Below are 17170 nucleotides of genomic sequence, written 5' to 3'. Positions count from 1 at the left end.
GGGTGGAAGGCTTTGGGCTTTGATGACTTTCCTTAACCCTCGGAGGGAGCTGGGGTCTGTAGCATGGATTGGAATCATGGGATGGGTGTCTTCCGCTCTCCTCAAATGCGGGGGGGGGAGCTAAGCTGTGGGGACCCCCCCACTGTTGGTTACCTATGTCTCAACATTGTCCCCAGACCAATACTCTCCCCTTAGTATCTTCCCTGGAGACCTTTGCCCTTAGGAAGACACAGGGACGAGCAGAGAGACATCAGCGCCTCGGTGGAAGAAGTCTGGTAGAAATTCTGTTCCTCCCTTGCAAGTCTCTTCTTGTTTAGAATCATAGCTTTGGAAAGAAAGAAAGGCCACCGAAAGCATAGGGGTGTGACAGAAGCCAGTCACATTTATTGAACACACGTCGTGTGCAGCAAGTGTGTGGGCCAAACACAAAACAGAAATACAACAGAGGTCTAACAGCTTCGGTCACTCGTCTCGGGAGGAGGACGTCTTACTGGCACAGAGGAGACACAGGTTAAGCATATAGGAACACGTATCATCAAACCCGAGGTATACACACAGGGTTCATTCTCTACATGAAGACTAGGAGACACTACCATAGCAACTGAGGCACAGAAAGCCACTGTGACACACACTTTCATTAAAGAGAAAAGACAACAACTCTTCATTCCAGTGCTCTGGCCTATCTCTCTGGTGATGAAAGGAAGCTCCCAGAAGACACTAGAAAATGCCAGAAAAAAAGTATTTTTTTTTTGTTTGCTTAACTCTGCTGGTTGCTTTAGTTCAGATTCAAATTAGTAATCCACTTTAGCATGAAGCAAAGGCAATTAACAAAGCAGAATAGTATTATATATGTATATATATATATATAAATTAATCAGTAAAATCAGACCTTTCCAAAAAGGTCAAGTACAGATCCTGAAAGTTAATAACTCTTCCCTCTTCTCTTCTCTATAAAAGTTCCTATTAAGCAAAAGACTTCCCAATAAATTAAATCAGCAGGGCTGATTTGTTTTATATCTGGAAAAATCCTTTTATATTTTTACACACTTTAAAAATATTTTGAAGTTGGAAGTGGCACTGTAGCTCAAGTGGTAGAGCGCTCACCTTGAGCTGAAGAGCTGAGGGACAGTCCCCAGGCCCAGAGTTCAAGCCCCACAACCGACCAAAAAAAATTTTTGAAGTAGGGCCACTAGATAAAATATAGGATGTATTTCAGTGCATGGAACCTAGCCACTGCTCATCTGAAATTAGCATTTAACTAGGTATCTGTATTTTTATTAAGTAATTCTGCAAACTGTTACTTTAGGTAACTCACATTTAGAAGGTATGTTCCAGAAGTTTCTAATAAGGGCCGGGGGAGGCTGGGAAGCAATTTATCTTTTTTTATAAGCTAATACTGTGTGGTGGAAAGACTTCGTCTTCTAACAGGAAAATTATAGATGATGTAAGACATACTCACATGTTAGAGGCATTTTTATTTCTTGTGTCACTGTAATTTTCTACTTGTTTTGGGCAGTACTGGTTTGAACTTGCCAGACAGATGCTCTACCACTTGAGCCATGCTCCCAACACAAACTGCAATTTTAACAATTTATGTTTTTGTTGGGCGAAGTTTTGCCTTGACATCTTTGATTGAAATAGCTGGTGATAGATGGTAAAGTACGATTGTGGTCTGAGGAAAGGGCAGCCTGGTTTGAAAATTGCCATATACCCATCATCCTCTCAATAATTTCTCCCAAGCACGTGACAAGTATTTGCAGAAAACAAATGCAATGCTTACATCTTGTGCAACATGTTACCCAATTATTTCTGGCCATTCTCTCTTTCCTCCTTCCACATGGATTTTTTTGTTTGTTTGGCAGTACAGAGTTTGAACTCAGGGCCTCAAGATTACTAGACAGATGTTCTACCATTTAAGCTATGCCTCCAGACCCCCTCATAGGTTTGTGGGGTACACTGGCCCCAGTATATGATACAGAATATCAAGCCCAGGTCAGTGGATGGTTACGTCCTCAGAGAAAGAAGCAAAGGTCAGCTCACTTCTCAGATGCTCGACATCTTTCTTTCTTTGTAGTTTTTGTTTGTGGTTATTTGCTTCCTTCCCACACAGGTAGGCATCTTTGGTTATCAATGCCCAAGTTAATTCACTGCATGGGCAATGTTTCTCTTAATAAAAGAAAGACATGTTGGTAAATAGACCTGACAAATTCTATTCTAGAAATGTCCTTACTAATCGTCTCTGAGTGCATAACTCATTCTATTATGAACTGAGATTTCTAAGTTAGAGGAGGAAGATTTCAACACTCATTTTGCAGTGATGCTCCTATGAAACTCCCACTCCTTTTTGAAGGAATGTAAAATAATAACACTTGTTGAATTTCAACATCCATTAAACAATTCCTTTCTTTAAACACACCCAAGAATACTCTATGTTTATCTGTGAAGAATATAAGCATATGTTCAGTTTACACATCTGTATAAAATTACCCAAATATTAGCAGATACATAGATTATATTTAAAAGCAAACGCAGTGTTGACATTCAAAAGTGATTCGTTAACTCAATCCAAGAGGGCCAGTTTCCTTCTGGGACTGGCTATGTACTTTTCCACCATTGGCCAGCTACATACACTTACAACTCTCCTTTGTAGCTAGAGATCTTTTTGGAAGTGCTGGTACGTATTAGAAATTAAGTTGGGGCAAAGAAGTTATGGGGTTTAAAAACCACCTTATAAAGAAGTTAAATAATACATACCACTAAAGAAGAAAAAGCTGCCAGGTACTGTGGCTCATACCTATAATCCTAGCTAATCAGGAGGCTGAGATCTGAGGATCATAGTTGGAAGTCAGCCTGTGTAGGAGAACCCATATGACTCTTACCTCCAATTAACTAGCAAAAATCTAGAAGTAGAACTGTGGTTCAAGTGCTAGAGTGCCAGTTTTGAGTGAAAAAGCTAAAGGGCAGTGTCTGGGTCCTGAGTTCAAGAACCAGTACACCAGCACCAAAAACAAAAAGTTCTTTATGCATGTCCTGCTGCTTAGCATTCATATAATAAGATACATTAGGCCTAGCTCTTTGCCACATACTCTTTTCTTTGTGGAAATAGGAGTTTTAAATTCCCTCTTTCAGACAACCTTCCTTTGGTTCTTCTGACAATCATGGGAGCTTGCATCTCTAACCCCTTCCTCTACCCCAAGATGGAAACAATCCAGACTGTTGTCTTACTAGGGAAGCTGGTCAGAGAGGATCCTCTCCCTGCGCTCTTGACCTGGTGGCCACAGAAGGTGGTGGCCATTGTAGGAATGTGAAAGAGGGGTGGGCTGCGGGACGAGGGGGCAGCGCAGCTTCCATAATTCTGCATGAGCAGCAGCAGCAGCAGCAGCGGTGGCAGTAGCAGCATGTAGAACTGTGCCACTGTGGAGGAAGGCCTCTTGCCTGGGGTGTTCTAGAATCTTCCAAAGCTCAGGAGCATCCACATTTCCATGCTGGACATGTGCTTGGCAGGTACCTGTGTGGCAGGAGGCCGGGGTGGGGGGGGGAGGGCGGTTCTGATGAAAGTTACCAAGAGTGTCTTGGCTGCTCTATCTGGAAACTGAGGCACAAGCCTTTCTCTGGTTGGTGCCACCTTTCTGGGAACAGGATGAGGGATGGATAAACCCACTAGGCCGCGGCTGGAGGCCCCCCCCCACACTTTCTTCGCTTGTGCCTCCTGCCCATCCCCTTCTCCTTCCCTGGCCCCCTCCCCGGCGGCGGGCAGGCCCAGGGCGCGCTCAGGGGGCCGGGGCCGAGGCGCTCATGTGGCTGTAGGAACCCCTGGACAGGGAGGCCCCCACGGTCTTCCCGTCCTCCTCCTCGGCCCCCTCGCCTCGCACCCCTGCGGGGCCGGGGCTGGGGCAGCAGGGGAAGGTGGCCATGAAGCCGAGGCGGAAGCGTTTGTTCATGAAGCAGTAGATGATGGGGTTGACGCAGGAGGAGGTGTAGGAGAGCAGGTGGATGAAGGAGATGGGCGTCCCGGAGAGGCGGCGCTCGGCCGAGGCCGTGTCGTAGGCGCGCCAGGCGTTGGCGCTGAAGATGGGCATCCAGCACAGGAAGAAGAGGAGCACGATGACCATGAGCATGCGGATCACCCGCTTCTTGGCCACCAGGCTGGTCGCCGAGCCGCTGCTGCGGACGCGGCGCACCCGGCCGACGCTGCTGCCGCGGCGGCTGCTGGACAGCGGCTGCAGCCGCAGCTGCGCGGGGCGCCGGGACTTGGGCACGTAGCAGCCATCGCTGTCCTCCAGGAGGCCGCCGCTGCCGGGGCTCGGCTTCCTCTCTGGGTGAGCAAGCACAGCCCGAGGGCTCAGGACCACCGTGCCCGCCGCCCAGGCCGGGGGTCCCTCCTGCCTGCCGCCCTTCCCGAGCTGCTTCAGTGGGGCCAAAGCTACAGGGTTCTGTAGACCACCCTGTGCATCGGAAAGCAACCCCTGCACAGCACCTTGAAGTGCGTCAAGAGGGTGTGCAAGGAACGACTCCTACTGTCTCCTTTCTTTCTGCCTGCTTGCTACAACTCCAGAGGGTGGTAGGAACTCCAGGGGGAAAAAAGTGGAGGGAAAAACCCACTGAAGCTAGAACCACCAAGTTATCCCATAGTCAAGAGTGGAGGAGGGGAAAGTTAGGCCAAGTCCTGCTCATAGGTAACTGTAGGGGCTGGGGAGAGAGAGGAGAGGCACAGGGAAGGAGGATGAATAACTGGGCTTTCAGGTTTAGGTCTAATTTTGGGGGGGGGGTGTCTGGTCGTGGGCCCTGAACTCTGGGCCTGGGCGCTGTCTCTCAGCTTTTCAGCTCAAGGCTAGCACTCTACCACTTGAGCCACAGCGCCACTTCCAGCTTTTTTTTTCTGCATATGTGGTGCTGAGGAATCGAACCCAGGGCCTCATGCATGCAAGGCAAGCGCTCTACCACTTGAGCCACAGCATCACTTCCGGCTTTTTTCTTTTTGCGTATGTGGTGCTGAGGAATCGAACCCAGGGCCTCAGGCATGCAAGGCAAGCACTCTACCATTGAGCCAACTTCCCAGCCCTAGGTCTAATCTTTTTGAATCTCTTCTAAGGCATAAGTACAGAATTCTTATTATGTAATTATTGCCGGATGTCTGTTTGAATACATTACAAAGAGTCTGAGATACACAGTTCTGCCCTTATACTTGGGTTATGTGTCCACCATTTCCTTTTATTCCAAGCAGTCCGTTTTTGAGAGAAATGAGTCCCCATTTTACAGATGAGAAAATAGAGTCTCCTGACTGCCATATGACACAGAGTCTCAGAAAAATACCCACAAAAATCTCCACTGAATAGACAGGATTATAGGCTTATGCCTATAATCTTAGCTATTCAGGAGGCTGAGATCTGAGGATCAAGTTTCAAAGCCAGCCTGGGGAGAAAAAAAAAATCCCTGAGACTCATGCCTTCAATTAATTAGCCAAAAACCAAAAGTAGAAATGTGGCTCAAGCGGTAGGGTGCTAAACTTGAGCAAAAAAGCCAGGCAAAAGTACAAGGCTCTGAGCGCAAGCCCCAGTTACCAGCATACACACTCGCACACACACATCTCCACTGTGCTCAATAAATATACACTGAGTGTCTCCATTTCAATGATAGAAAACAAGATTTTTGTACCTATTTGGCAGAAATTGTTATCTAAACACTGCTTACCTTTGGCAGATTTCTTCTGGCTCGCATCAAATTTTATTCCTTGGTAGAGTTCCAAAGAGATTAATCCATATGCCACCACCATCACAATTCCGGGGATAATAAAGAGGATGAGCAACAGGAACGTATGCCTGATACAATGAAAAGAAATTCAATAACTAGCAACTCTGGACATTCGTACTCAGCTGGGTAGGAATGACGAGGGCACATCTTTGTTTTAACTGGTCCCAGCAGACACATCAATCACTAACATGTCATGCCCTTGGAAATCCCATGTCTGGAGGCTCAGACATTAGAACTTGTTTACTTCTTTTCTTCTTCTCCTTTTTTTTTTTTAAAAAGATAAAGTCTTTATGAAAGACAAATTGGAAACATGTGGCATAATTCTGTGCCTGAAACAAACTAATATTTGAAAAATAATGAAAAGCCAGGAAAAGTGGTATGCACTTGTAATCCCAGATACTTGGAAGGCTGAGGTAGAAGTATCATTTGAGCCTAAGAGTTCAAAGCCAATATGGGCAACATGGTGAGATCCTATCTCTACAACAAACAAAAATCAATAGCAACAACAGGACAAAAAGCCCAATACAACCACAAAGAACAAATAAAACTTTAAATGAGACGGTGTGAGTTATATTATAAAGCTGTTACCAATATCATAAAAATAACAGTAAGAATGAGAGCTTACATTCATTTTTTTTATGTGTGTGTGTCCAGTCATGGGGCCTGGGCCCTGTCCTTCAGCTCTTCAGCTCAAGGCTAGCGCACGACCACATGAGCCACAGCGCCACTTCTGGCTTTCTTTCTTTTTGCTTATGTGGTGCTGAGGAATCGAACCCAGGGCCTCAGGCATGCAAGGCAAGCGCTCTACCACTGAGCCACCTTCCCAGCCCCGCTTACATTCATTATTAAACACACATGATGTGTAATATGTGCCGTATGCTAACCTAAGCACACGACATATATTACATCTATTTAAGTCCCATAACAACTTTGGAAGTATCTACTATTATCCTACTGCTGATTTTAGCCGAAATATTTTGAGACTGAAGGAGATGAAACAATTTACCTAAACTCTCCTCGCTTGTGGTGGAGGTAGAATTTGAACTCAAGCAGTAAGGGTTCAGAAGCAAAGCTCTTACATATGAAGCCTTTAAGATAGGAGATGACTCACAGGCTTGGGTAGAGATAGTAAGAAATCTGTTTGGATTTTACAAACTATGGTATTCTGGCTGCTCCCATTTCCTGAGCAGCTCATGAATATCCTTGGTTGCTGATTCTCCTCCCCGCTGTGAAGCTGGTGTGGCATTCTCGAGCCTGGCGGGGTAGAGCTATGCTTTCTCTAAACATATTTGACTCCTGAGGAATCACAGCCTCTGCATGATGAGTCTAGCCTCTAAATCACTTTTTGCTGTCTGGCATGTGTAAGATGACACAGGGCAGCCATAAAATTGTCAGTGGCTTACAGTGGCGGGGCCATTTCTCATTGCAATTGGACATGTTTTGATAAGATTTCTTTTCAGGTCTTAGAAATAACCTTCTCATTTGCAACATAATTCTGTCTGTGGGTGTGTGGGCGTGTGCGCGCAAATGTACTCTCACGCTAATTGATTAAAAGGAAAAAGGCAAAGAAGGCAGAGAGACTCTGTATGGAGACTCTGCATTATCTAGTTCCTGCTTCTAAAACATCCTCACAATGAGTAAACACAGCACCCTGTATTTATGTCACTTTTTTTTAATGCCAGTCCTGGAGCTTGAACTCAGGGCCTAGGTACTGTCTTTGAGCTTTTTTTTGTTTTTTTGTTTTTTTTTTTTTGGGTCCGGTTGTGGGGCCTGAACTCTGGGCCTGGGCGCTGTCCCTCAGCTCTTCAGCTCAAGGCTAGCGCTCTACCACTTGAGCCACAGCGCCACTTCCGGCTTTTTTTTCTTTTGCTTATGTGGTGCTGAGGAATCGAACCCAGGGCCTCAGGCATGCAAGGCAAGCACTTTACCACTGAGCCACCTTCCCAGCCCCTGTCTTTGAGCTTTTTTTGCTCCAGGCTGTTACTCTACTACTTGAACCATACCCCTACTTCTGACTTTTTGGTAGTTAATTGGAGATTAGAGTCTCATGGAGTTTTCTGCCAGGGCTGGCTTTGAACGTTGATCCTCAGGTCTCAGCCTCCTGAGGAGCTAGGGTTCCAGGTATGAGCCAGATTTGTAAAATTTCCTATTATTAACTCCTTGTGGAGCTAGCATCTAAAGCTTAGCATGCTTTTGTGAACTAGCCCATGACACCCCTGTGTCTGGTAGAGTTCTGAGTGAGCATCATGGTGAGTTGTAAGAAAGGCCACGTGGGATTTAATTTTTTAGAGCATGTAGCTTTCCAAGTATTCTAGTCTAAAGGCCTTCCAGACCATCTGCAGATCAGGCCTGGTGATTCCGTACAGTCTCTGCTCTCGCAACCCTTGAAAGTTTGGACCAGCTGATCTTTGCATGCCTCAGCTTCCTCATCTAGAGTGTGAGTGTGGTAACTGTACCTCACACCCAAAGGGGTTTGAGAAGATTGATTGAGGCCATTCAAATGGTAGCACTCCAGCTCAGTATTTGACTCTTAAGGCTATTCTAGAATGATCTTCCTCTGGAAGTCTTGAGGACATGGCACTCCAGAGTTTCGCATTGCAAACATACACCAAGTTGTGTGTAAAAGGGGCAGACATAATCCAACTTACCAGGACTGCTGCATTGCATCATTTGGCAGGAGAAAGCGGCACATGTTTGCAGTCTGGTTGTTATTTTTGGTAAAAGGCACCAAGTTGCTGTAGATGGGGTAGGGCGTCATGATGGTGAAGGAGAGACACCAGGTTGCTGCAATCACCTTCAACGCGTGGGATTTTGTTTGCCAGACCCGGGACTTTAAGGGTTTGCAAATGGCGCCATATCTCTCCAGTGAGATGGCGACCAGGTTGAAGGTGGAGACGCTCACAGAGGTGCCTGGGGAGGGGCACAGAAGCCAGGCATGTTGGCACTGAAATGCAAAGCTTATTTGCACATTAGCTGAAAGCATATCTGCTGGGCACAGGTTTGATACCAGAGGAAACTACTCCAGGGACAAAGAAATATTGTGAATGTCTGTCTTAAAAGGATGATTGATTGCCAGGAGCCGGTGGCTCACGCCTGTAATCCTAGCTACTCAGGAGGCTGAGATCTGAGGATCACAGTTCAAAGCCAGCCTGGGCAGGAAAGTCTGTGAGACTCCACCAGAAAACTGGAAGTGGTGCTTTGGCTCAAACAGGAGAGCGCTAGCCTTGAGCTGAAGAGCTGAGGGACAGTGCAGGCCCAGAGTTCAAACCCCACAACCCACACACACACATAAAAAGATGATTGATTCCCAGAAGTTTTTTTTTGTTGTTGTTTGTTTGTTTTGTTGGTCGTGGGGCCTGAAGTCTGGGCTTGGGCTCTGTCCCTCAGCTCCTCAGCTCAAGGCTCAAGGCTAGTGCTCTACCACTTAAGTCACAGCACCACTTCCAGCTTTTTCTGCTTATGTGGTGCTGAGGAATTGAACCCAGGGCCTCATGCATGCAAGGTAAGCGCTCTACCACTGAGCCACCTTCCCTAGCCCCTCCCAGAGGTTTTAAACACATAGTGAAGATTATGTGTTTGCAAATCTTATGGCCAGTTTTCATATATGTTATTGAGCTTTGACTGTAATCAAAAGATTCATTAATTAATAATCAAGGAGATAAAAATACATTGCTATCTCACAGAAAATGAAAGAAGACTCCTAGCCAGGTGCCAGTGGCTCATGCCTATCATCCTAGCTAACACAGGGAGCTGAGATCTGAGGATCGTGGTTTGAAAGTAACCCTGGGAAGAAAGTCTGTAAGACTCCAACTCCCTCTCCAGCAAAGAACCAGAGTGCTGGGGTGGCTCAAGTGGTAGAGCACCACCTATAAGCAAGGAAGCTCAGCAGGAGTACAAGGCCTTCTCTGAACTGGAAGCACTGGTTTTCTGAAAACACACTTTTAAAGAGTGAAACAACACGTTGTGTGTTGAAAAAGATACATAGACAAAAAAATGGGAGAGAAAAGTTTGACTGTATAAAGGTGTCTCTGGGCATAGAAATGAGGTCTTCCTAGTGACTCTGCTTTTCTGTGATTTATGAAATGAACATGTATCATGATTACAATAAAGACATTAGAAAAACCGTAATGTCTCAAACCTCAGGATTAATATAGATTTGGGATCAGAGTTCAGAACCTGGCAAGGTTAGAGCCCCAACATGTATACAGATACATGTGCTTTCTCTAAAACTATGTTTAAACATTCTTTTTTTTTTTTTTTGAAGGAGGCTTAGCCCTCGCTTTTCTCAAAGTCTCAAAGGAGTTTATCATTCTCCCAGCGCAGGAAGTATAAGCTCCTGGGAGCTTGTACAGCCTGTGCTGTGACGTCATCCTACAGGTCTGACAGCATTTAGAAAAGAGAGAGCAGCCCAGACTCCTCTGTGTAGCGTCCACTGGCGCTCTTCATTTGTTTGTTAATGCCAGTGGCTAACAGCACTATTAAAGAGACCATAAAGCTGACAGAAGAATTCAAATGACTAGAATTAGAAAATAGTCGCAATGACATTTTAAATACCTTCAAAATGATCTGCCTTTCCTCTTTTTTTTTTGACTGTTCTAAAATGTTTTCTTAATTAAAGTGACATAACGCAAGGTTCAGCAACATAAAATGAACCGTTGGGTGAACTCACAATGTCACGTGACCACGGGGAAACTCAACATCACCCTCCTCCATGGGCTCCAGGGAAAGCTCTAAGAGCATTCCCAGGTGCATGGACAGGCCTGGGGTGCTAGAAAGTTCTAGTGATCATTGCTTTATTATGGAACACTGATGCTTTTCATCTGTAGGCTCTTTTAAAAAATGATTTCCAGAGGACTTGGGCACAGTGACATGTTCTTGGTGACTTGTTTGTGGCATGAGGTCAGGAATTCATACCATTTGTGCTGGGTCCTGCTGCAAATGGGAAAAAATTTTTTAAATTTTCTGGTCATTCAAGGCAGCCTGGTGCTAAGTGTGTAGTGTGTGTGTGTGTGTGTGTGTGTGTGTGTGTGTGTGTGTGCATGTGCGTGTGCGCGCGCGTGCACATGCACGCGCGCCCGTGCCAGTCCTTGGGCTTGAATTCAGGGCCTGGGCACTGTCCTTGAGTTCTTTTGCTCAGGGATAGTGTTCTACCATTTGAAACACAGCTTTACTTTTTGGTGGTTAAATGGAGATAAGAGTCTCACTTTACTGACTGGTCTGGCTTTGAGCCACATCCTTAGCTCTCAGCCTTCGGAGTAGCTAGGCTTATGAGTATGAGCCAGGGCGTAACCAGCATGATGCTCCTCTCCCACCACCATCTCTCCTCTCCCAAGTAGTTTGTTCCCACAGCAGGTGAGGATCAAGGCAGAGAGAAGAGAGCACAAGAAACAAGGTTTTATTGAACTTCAGAGGGTAACAATGGCAAACTCAAGCAGTGTTCCACCTCTGCAGGGGCTGCTAATACTCATTTAAAATCCCAGCTGTGGGGATTGTTGCCTGTGTGTCCTTGAGCACATTAAGAACCTCTCTGTGCCTCTGTCCTCACCTTGATAATTGGGCAAGAAGGGCAGTATTACTCCACAGGATGGCTAGTTGATAAGATCATGCAAGTAAAAGCCCTTAATCCAATAAGTACATACAAGTACTCAGAAATAGTAGTGCTGGTGAGTTTTATTATAATCAATTTAATTGTCAGAAGCAGAGCACTCAATATCTCACCAAGAAGGATCAGCTTAATGTACCCTCAGGTCCCAAGAGCATATGCAACTCCTTACCCCGGACATAGGTCTCTCAGTCTGTCTGTCTGTCTCTGAGATGGTTCTAGTGCTTGGGAAGTTAACTCTGAGAAAAGAATTTAGACCTGTGGTCTAAGTAGTTTACAACTGTCTGTGTTCTATGACAAAGCAAGGGACACAAAGAAGGAACCCTTCTGCACGTTTCATGACTGCACCGTCCCCAGGAGCTGTGAACCCAGCTGGAGAGAACTCAGGACACAATCCTGGCTTCCAGGGAGGGCTAGGGCACCTTGAAGCCACTTTTAGGTTCTTTCCCTGGGGTCGGAACCCAGTGAATTCCACATCCTCTGTGTTCCTGTATCAATTACAACATGCAGAATGTGTTTGCTTTTTGTTTTTGGTCAGTTGTGGGGTTTGAACTCTGGGCCTGGGCTCTGGACCTGAGCTCTTTTGCTTAAGGCTAGCATTCTACCACTTTGAGCCAGAGCACCACTTCCAGTTTTCTGGTGGCTAATAGGAGATAAGAGTCTCATGGACTTTCCTGCCCAGTCTGGCTTCGAACCTCAATTCTCAGATCTCAGCCTCCTGAGTAGCTAGGATTACAGGAGTGAACCACATAGCATCCAGCACCCATAACATTTGGTGGACCTACCACCACGCCAGCACCCGTGCCCATGCCCAGAGCCTTGTACCACCAGATATTAGTGTATCAGGGCCCAGTGGGGTCCCTCTGCTGTGGTGCCTAGGGTTGGGAAGGTTGGGGACATGAGTAAGCTCTTTGCTGAGCTCTGCCTAGGCTAAGCACTCACCCATGAAGTAGGTGGTGGTCTTGCACACGGCGCTCCCAAAGATGAAGTCCCTGAGCAGGTTGGGGATGAGGTTGAATGGCATGCAGAAGAGACAGAGCATGAGGTCGCTGACAGCCAGGGAGAGCAGAAAGATGTTGGTGACCGTCCTCATCCTCTTGTTCCGAATCAACACGGTGATGACCAGCGTGTTCCCCAGCACGCTGAGCACAAAAATCAAGGTGTACAGGAAAATCTGCACAGCCGGCTGCCACTCTGCGGAGGAGAGCAGGGTTGGAAGGATCGAGATTGGGAGAGCTGAACTTTAAGATCCAGTGTTTATCCTCCCCCCACCTGGGAGGGAAGGGGTGCGTACCAAGGGGCCCCCATGTATTCCTGCCCAACTACTTTTGTGCTGAGACAAACTGAGATCATGAGGCCATCCAGATGTTTTTTTAAAAGGTTGGTTTGTGAAAGGATCTCTCTGGCAACCACTTTTGCCTAAGGAACAGAATTTCTAACTTGCGAGGGTTTCCTTTGCTTAGATGCTAACCGATCACTTCTTCATAGTGGGTGCCCTCACCCCCGAAGAAAAGCCGTCTGCTCTGTCCTGCCCAGGGCCCTTTTAAAAAATAACACTTGTTAAGTTCAGACTTGCTGGCTGGCGTGTCTTTCTGCCTCCACTCAGCCCTTCCTCCTCCCGCGTGGGTCCCTCTGGTCTCAGCTCCTGCACGTGAGTCCCCAACTTTCCCACGGAGGGACAAGAACACCGTGGGATTCCCATTTGCTTCTGATCTTGGATTCCAACTTGGGAGGCTGGGGCTGGATCCCACCTGCCCTCAAACCCTGGTGGGGAGGCTTTTCTTGATCAGCTTTGCCTTCGCTCGTTCCTCCCTCAACCTCTAGGACTTGTGAATGAAAAGAGTCCCCTACCTTTGGAGGGACGAGACTGATCCACGCAGAAGAGCGTCTCGTTGTCCAGCCCGAGCTGGCAGAGGAGGGTGAGGCTGCTCCCATTCGCCAGGAGGCTGTCCGCGTCCATCCTCGCCTGCAGCTTCTACCAAGTGCCTGTGAGCGGGGAACTGCTCACTCCCGGCTCACTCCTCTAATGGTCGCAGACTCCAAATGCATGGAGGGCAGACAGGGAGGAAGCGATTTCCAGGGGTGGCCTTTTGCCGCCATTCCGAAAGCCACCTGGAGCTCACTCTGCTCAGGCTGGCTGCATGAGCGCGTTTGCATTACTATGGTTGAAAAAACAGCTGGTGCAGGTTGAGCCTGCTCCCACACCTTCTGCTCCTGGGCCGGCTGTGAGTTAACCCTTCCAGAGGGGGGCTGCTTTTGCAACACACACACACACACACACACACACACACACACACACACACACTCACACTCACCCCTAGCACCTTTCCTTTCCATACATGATCCTATCCTAACCCAGACATTTACAGACTGAAGCCCACATGGGTTATGTGAGACAGGACTAATCAACAGGGCAACAGATTCAACAGCGCAGACACCAGCACCGAGGGCCATGGAGGGACCTCATAGAAAGGCAATTAGTGCCTTTTGAGCTTGGAGCCAGCCACGTGTGTGGCCATCGCTGCTGGGTGGCTGGTTGTTAAGTTGTTACCAACTGCAGTGGAATGTCTTAGGGTCTCTGCCCTTGATAATTGGGAGCAGGGGCTATGTCTAAAGATAGGCTCGTGGGTCCTTCCTTTAAAAGAAGGTTTCTCCTTCATTCATGTCTCCATTCATTCAGCCGGTGTTCTAGCACACCAGTATGTAATGAGTAAGATCACTGCCGCCTTTGTTAAGCAACCTAAGGAAGTTCAGCAGGGGGGAATGGGGAGGAATGGAAGAAGGGTGCTATGGTAGACAGATGGCCAGGAAAGGTCCCTGGAGGAGGGGATCCTAACCTGTGATGTAAATGAAGAGGAGGAGGAAGGCTGGTGAAGGTTTGGGGGCAGCTGCTTCTAGGTAGAAGGAGCAGTAATAACAGCAGGGGTGACAGCCAGTGCAAGGGCCCTGAGGTGGGTCTGAGCTTGGCCTCACTTAAAGAGCAGATGGAAGTAGATGTGCATAAGAGGTGGGTGATTAGATGGGAAATGCATTTGGGGGTGAAGCCCCTCCCCACCCACTGTATAACTTACCTCCTCAGTTTCGATGTTCTGTAAGCAGGCTCACTTGGGCAGAGCTGAATTCTTTGTGGAGTTCATGAACACTGGATTAGTGTACATGCAGGACCACTGGCTGGTGGTCCCTCACTTCTTTGAAATGACAGACAGCTGCCGTTTGGGGGAACAGTGACGAAGCTGAAGGGAGAGGGATCTTGGGACACGCTGGTAGTTGTTAGCAGGACAGGCTGTGGCATCACACACACCTGGAATCCAACCCTGGCTCCGCTGGAAATCCTGAACAAGTCTCTGAACCTCCCCCAGGCTGGTTTTCTTCATCGGTCAGAGATGAAGCCGACTGCGCGGATATTTATGATGGAGACTGACGGATGCAGGACAGGAAGTGTTGGCACATCCCAGATGGCTGCGTGGATAGCTTGCCACTGATAATGATGGTGATTTGCCTTTTACAAATGAGGACCCTGGGGAGACTTCCAGGTGACTGCCCCTCCAGCTTCCTGCGGCTTGGCTTCTGCCTTCATTATTCCACCACTATGCAGTCCACTGGGAGCTGGAGCCCAGGCCTCCACTTCCCTACCCTGCCACATGGTAGAAGAGCCAGGCTCGAGGCTGATCTGCCTTGAGCTGAAATGGAGCCCAACTGTGGGATCCCTCCCTCGCTCCCCTCCTCTCCCCTCATCCCCCTCCTCTCCCCTCATCCCCCTCCTTTCCCCTCATTCCCCTTCTCTCCCCTCCTCTCCCCTCCTCTCCCCTCCTCTCCACTCCTCTCCCCTCATCACCCTCCTCTCCCTTCCTCTCCCCTCATCCCCCTCCTCTCCCCTCATTCCCCTCCTCTCCCCTCCTCTCCTTCCTCTCACCTCCTCTCCCCTCCTCTCCACTCCTCCCCCTCATCCCCCTCCTCTCCTTCCTCTCCCCTCCTCTCCCCTCCTCTCCCCTCATCTCCCCTCATCCCCCTCCTCTCCCCTCCTCTCCCCTCCTCTCCCCTCCTCTCCCTCCTCTCCCCTCCTCTCCCTCCTCCCCCCTTCTCTCCCCTCCTCTCCTTCCTCTCCCCTCCTCTCCCCTCCTCTCCCCTCCTCTCCCCTCCTCTCCCCTCCTCTCCCCTCCTCTCCCCTCATCCCCCTCCTCTCCCCTCCTCCCCCCTTCTCTCCCCTCCTCCCCCTCATCCCCACCTCTCCCCTCCTCCCCCTCATCCCCCTCCTCTCCCCTCCTCTCCCCCCTCTCCCCTTCTCTCCCCTCCTCTCCCCTCCTCCCCCTCCTCCCCTTCCTCTCCCCTCCTCTCCCCCCTCTCCCCTTCTCTCCCCTCCTCTCCCCTCATCCCCCTCCTCTCCCCTCCTCTCCCCTTCTCTCCCCTCCTCTCCCCTCCTCTCCCCTCCTCTCCCCTCCTCTCCCCTCCTCCCCTCCTCTCCCCTCATCTCCCTCCTCTCCCCTCATCCCCCTCCTCTCCCCTCCTCTCCCCTCATCCCCTCTCCCCTCCTCTCCCCTCCTCTCCCCTCCTCTCCTCTCCTCTCCCCTCCTCTCCACTCCTCTCTCTTCCTCTCTTCTCTTCTCCTCTCCTCCTTCCCTCTCTCCTTTCTTTCTTTCCTTCTTTTCTTCCTTCCTTCCATCCTTTCTTCCTTCCTCTATCCATTCCATCATCCTTCCTCCTCCTCCTCTTCTCCTTCTTCCTGCTCCTCCTCCTTGTGCCAGTACTGGGGCTTGAACTCAGGGCCTACATACTGCTCCTTAGTTTTTCCTCTCAAGGCTGGTATTCTACCTCTGGAGCCACAGCTCCACTTGTGGCTTTTTGCTGGTTAATTGGAGATAAGAGTATTATGGACTTGCCTGCTGGGGCTGGCTTCAATCTTGGCTTCCTGAGTAGCTAGGATTGTAGGTACGGGCCATCAGCGCCCCCTCCCCCAACTTGTGGAAGTGAGGGTGAGTGCTAAGACCCCATCCACGCTGCACGCACAACGAGGGTTGCAGTGTTGCCATTCTACGAACTTTGGGGCATAGCTGTTTAAACCAGGGTCAGTGGTTTAAACAAAACAAGATTTCCCTCCCCTAAGGATTCCCATCCTTCAGCTCAGGCCTGGGAATCTGCATTTCTACCAGATAGCCCTAGTGATTTGGAGGCCAGCTTGTAGAAGCTCTGGGAACCATTGAGGGCAGGAGGGCAGGCATTGGACTGTATGGGTCTAAGCCTGGTTATCACATAGTGGAGTCTCAATTTGCTCATCTACAACATGGGGATAAAATACAACTACCTAGCTGGGTGCTGGTGGCTCACACCTGTAATCCTGGCTACTCAGGAGGCTGAGATCTGAGGATCACAGTTCAAAGCCAGCCCAGGCAGGAAAGTCTGTGAGACCCTTATCTCCAATAAACTACCAGAAAACTGGAAATGGCGCCATAGCTCAAAGTGATAGAGCACTTGCCTTGAGCTGAAGAGCTGAGGGACAGTGCCCAGACCCAGAATTCAAGCCCCACAAAAAAAAAAATACAGCTACCTATAAACAAAACAATACAGGAAAAGCATTTCAAACAATGTAGAACATAGTGCCACACATGAATTGTTCTTATTAATGGATGAGGATAGTCCCAGAGAGGTTGACTCAATCCTATCATGGCCAAGCCAAGGGTTTGGATACTATCCTAGCCCAGCCTGACATGTGAGATGCTTGACCAATGAGAAAGAGTGAAGAGCAAGTAATTAGGAAAGCCACGGTTTCATTGCTTATTATGCCCTTTTATCACTCAGTTACATTGCGTCTTTTCCTATCCA

General features: G+C 48.5%; 1 protein-coding gene across 1 annotated transcript; it reads right to left on the bottom strand.

Annotated features, from left to right (window-relative positions):
* Positions 1-356: 356 nt before the first annotated feature.
* On the bottom strand, positions 357-13389 carry Cckar (cholecystokinin A receptor). Its single transcript, XM_070012810.1, has 5 exons — positions 13205-13389; positions 12296-12547; positions 8400-8661; positions 5692-5819; positions 357-4315 (listed from the first exon to the last, which is right to left on the bottom strand). The coding sequence occupies exons 1-5, from the start codon at positions 13311-13313 to the stop codon at positions 3771-3773; spliced, it is 1296 nt and encodes a 431-aa protein (XP_069868911.1). The 5' UTR covers positions 13314-13389; the 3' UTR covers positions 357-3770.
* Between the last annotated feature and the right edge of the window lie 3781 nt (positions 13390-17170).

The sequence above is a fragment of the Dipodomys merriami genome, unplaced genomic scaffold (assembly GCF_024711535.1).
Source record: "Dipodomys merriami isolate MVZ:Mamm:240054 unplaced genomic scaffold, mDipMer1.0.p SCAF_9, whole genome shotgun sequence".
Lineage (NCBI taxonomy): Eukaryota > Metazoa > Chordata > Mammalia > Rodentia > Heteromyidae > Dipodomys > Dipodomys merriami.
The sequence above is the reverse complement of the archived record's forward strand: the minus strand, read 5'-3'. Positions and strand labels throughout refer to the sequence as shown.

Bases quoted from the DNA above. Each gene is read 5' to 3' on its own strand.
- Cckar (XM_070012810.1), bottom strand. From the start codon at position 13,313: ATGGACGCGGACAGCCTCCTGGCGAATGGGAGCAGCCTCACCCTCCTC. The intron at 12,548-13,204 runs GTAGGGGACTCT...TCTCCTCCGCAG, and splicing joins TCAGTCTCGTCCCTCCAAAG to AGTGGCAGCCGGCTGTGCAG. The intron at 5,820-8,399 runs GTAAGTTGGATT...TCATTGTATCAG, and splicing joins GATGCAATGCAGCAGTCCTG to GCATACGTTCCTGTTGCTCA.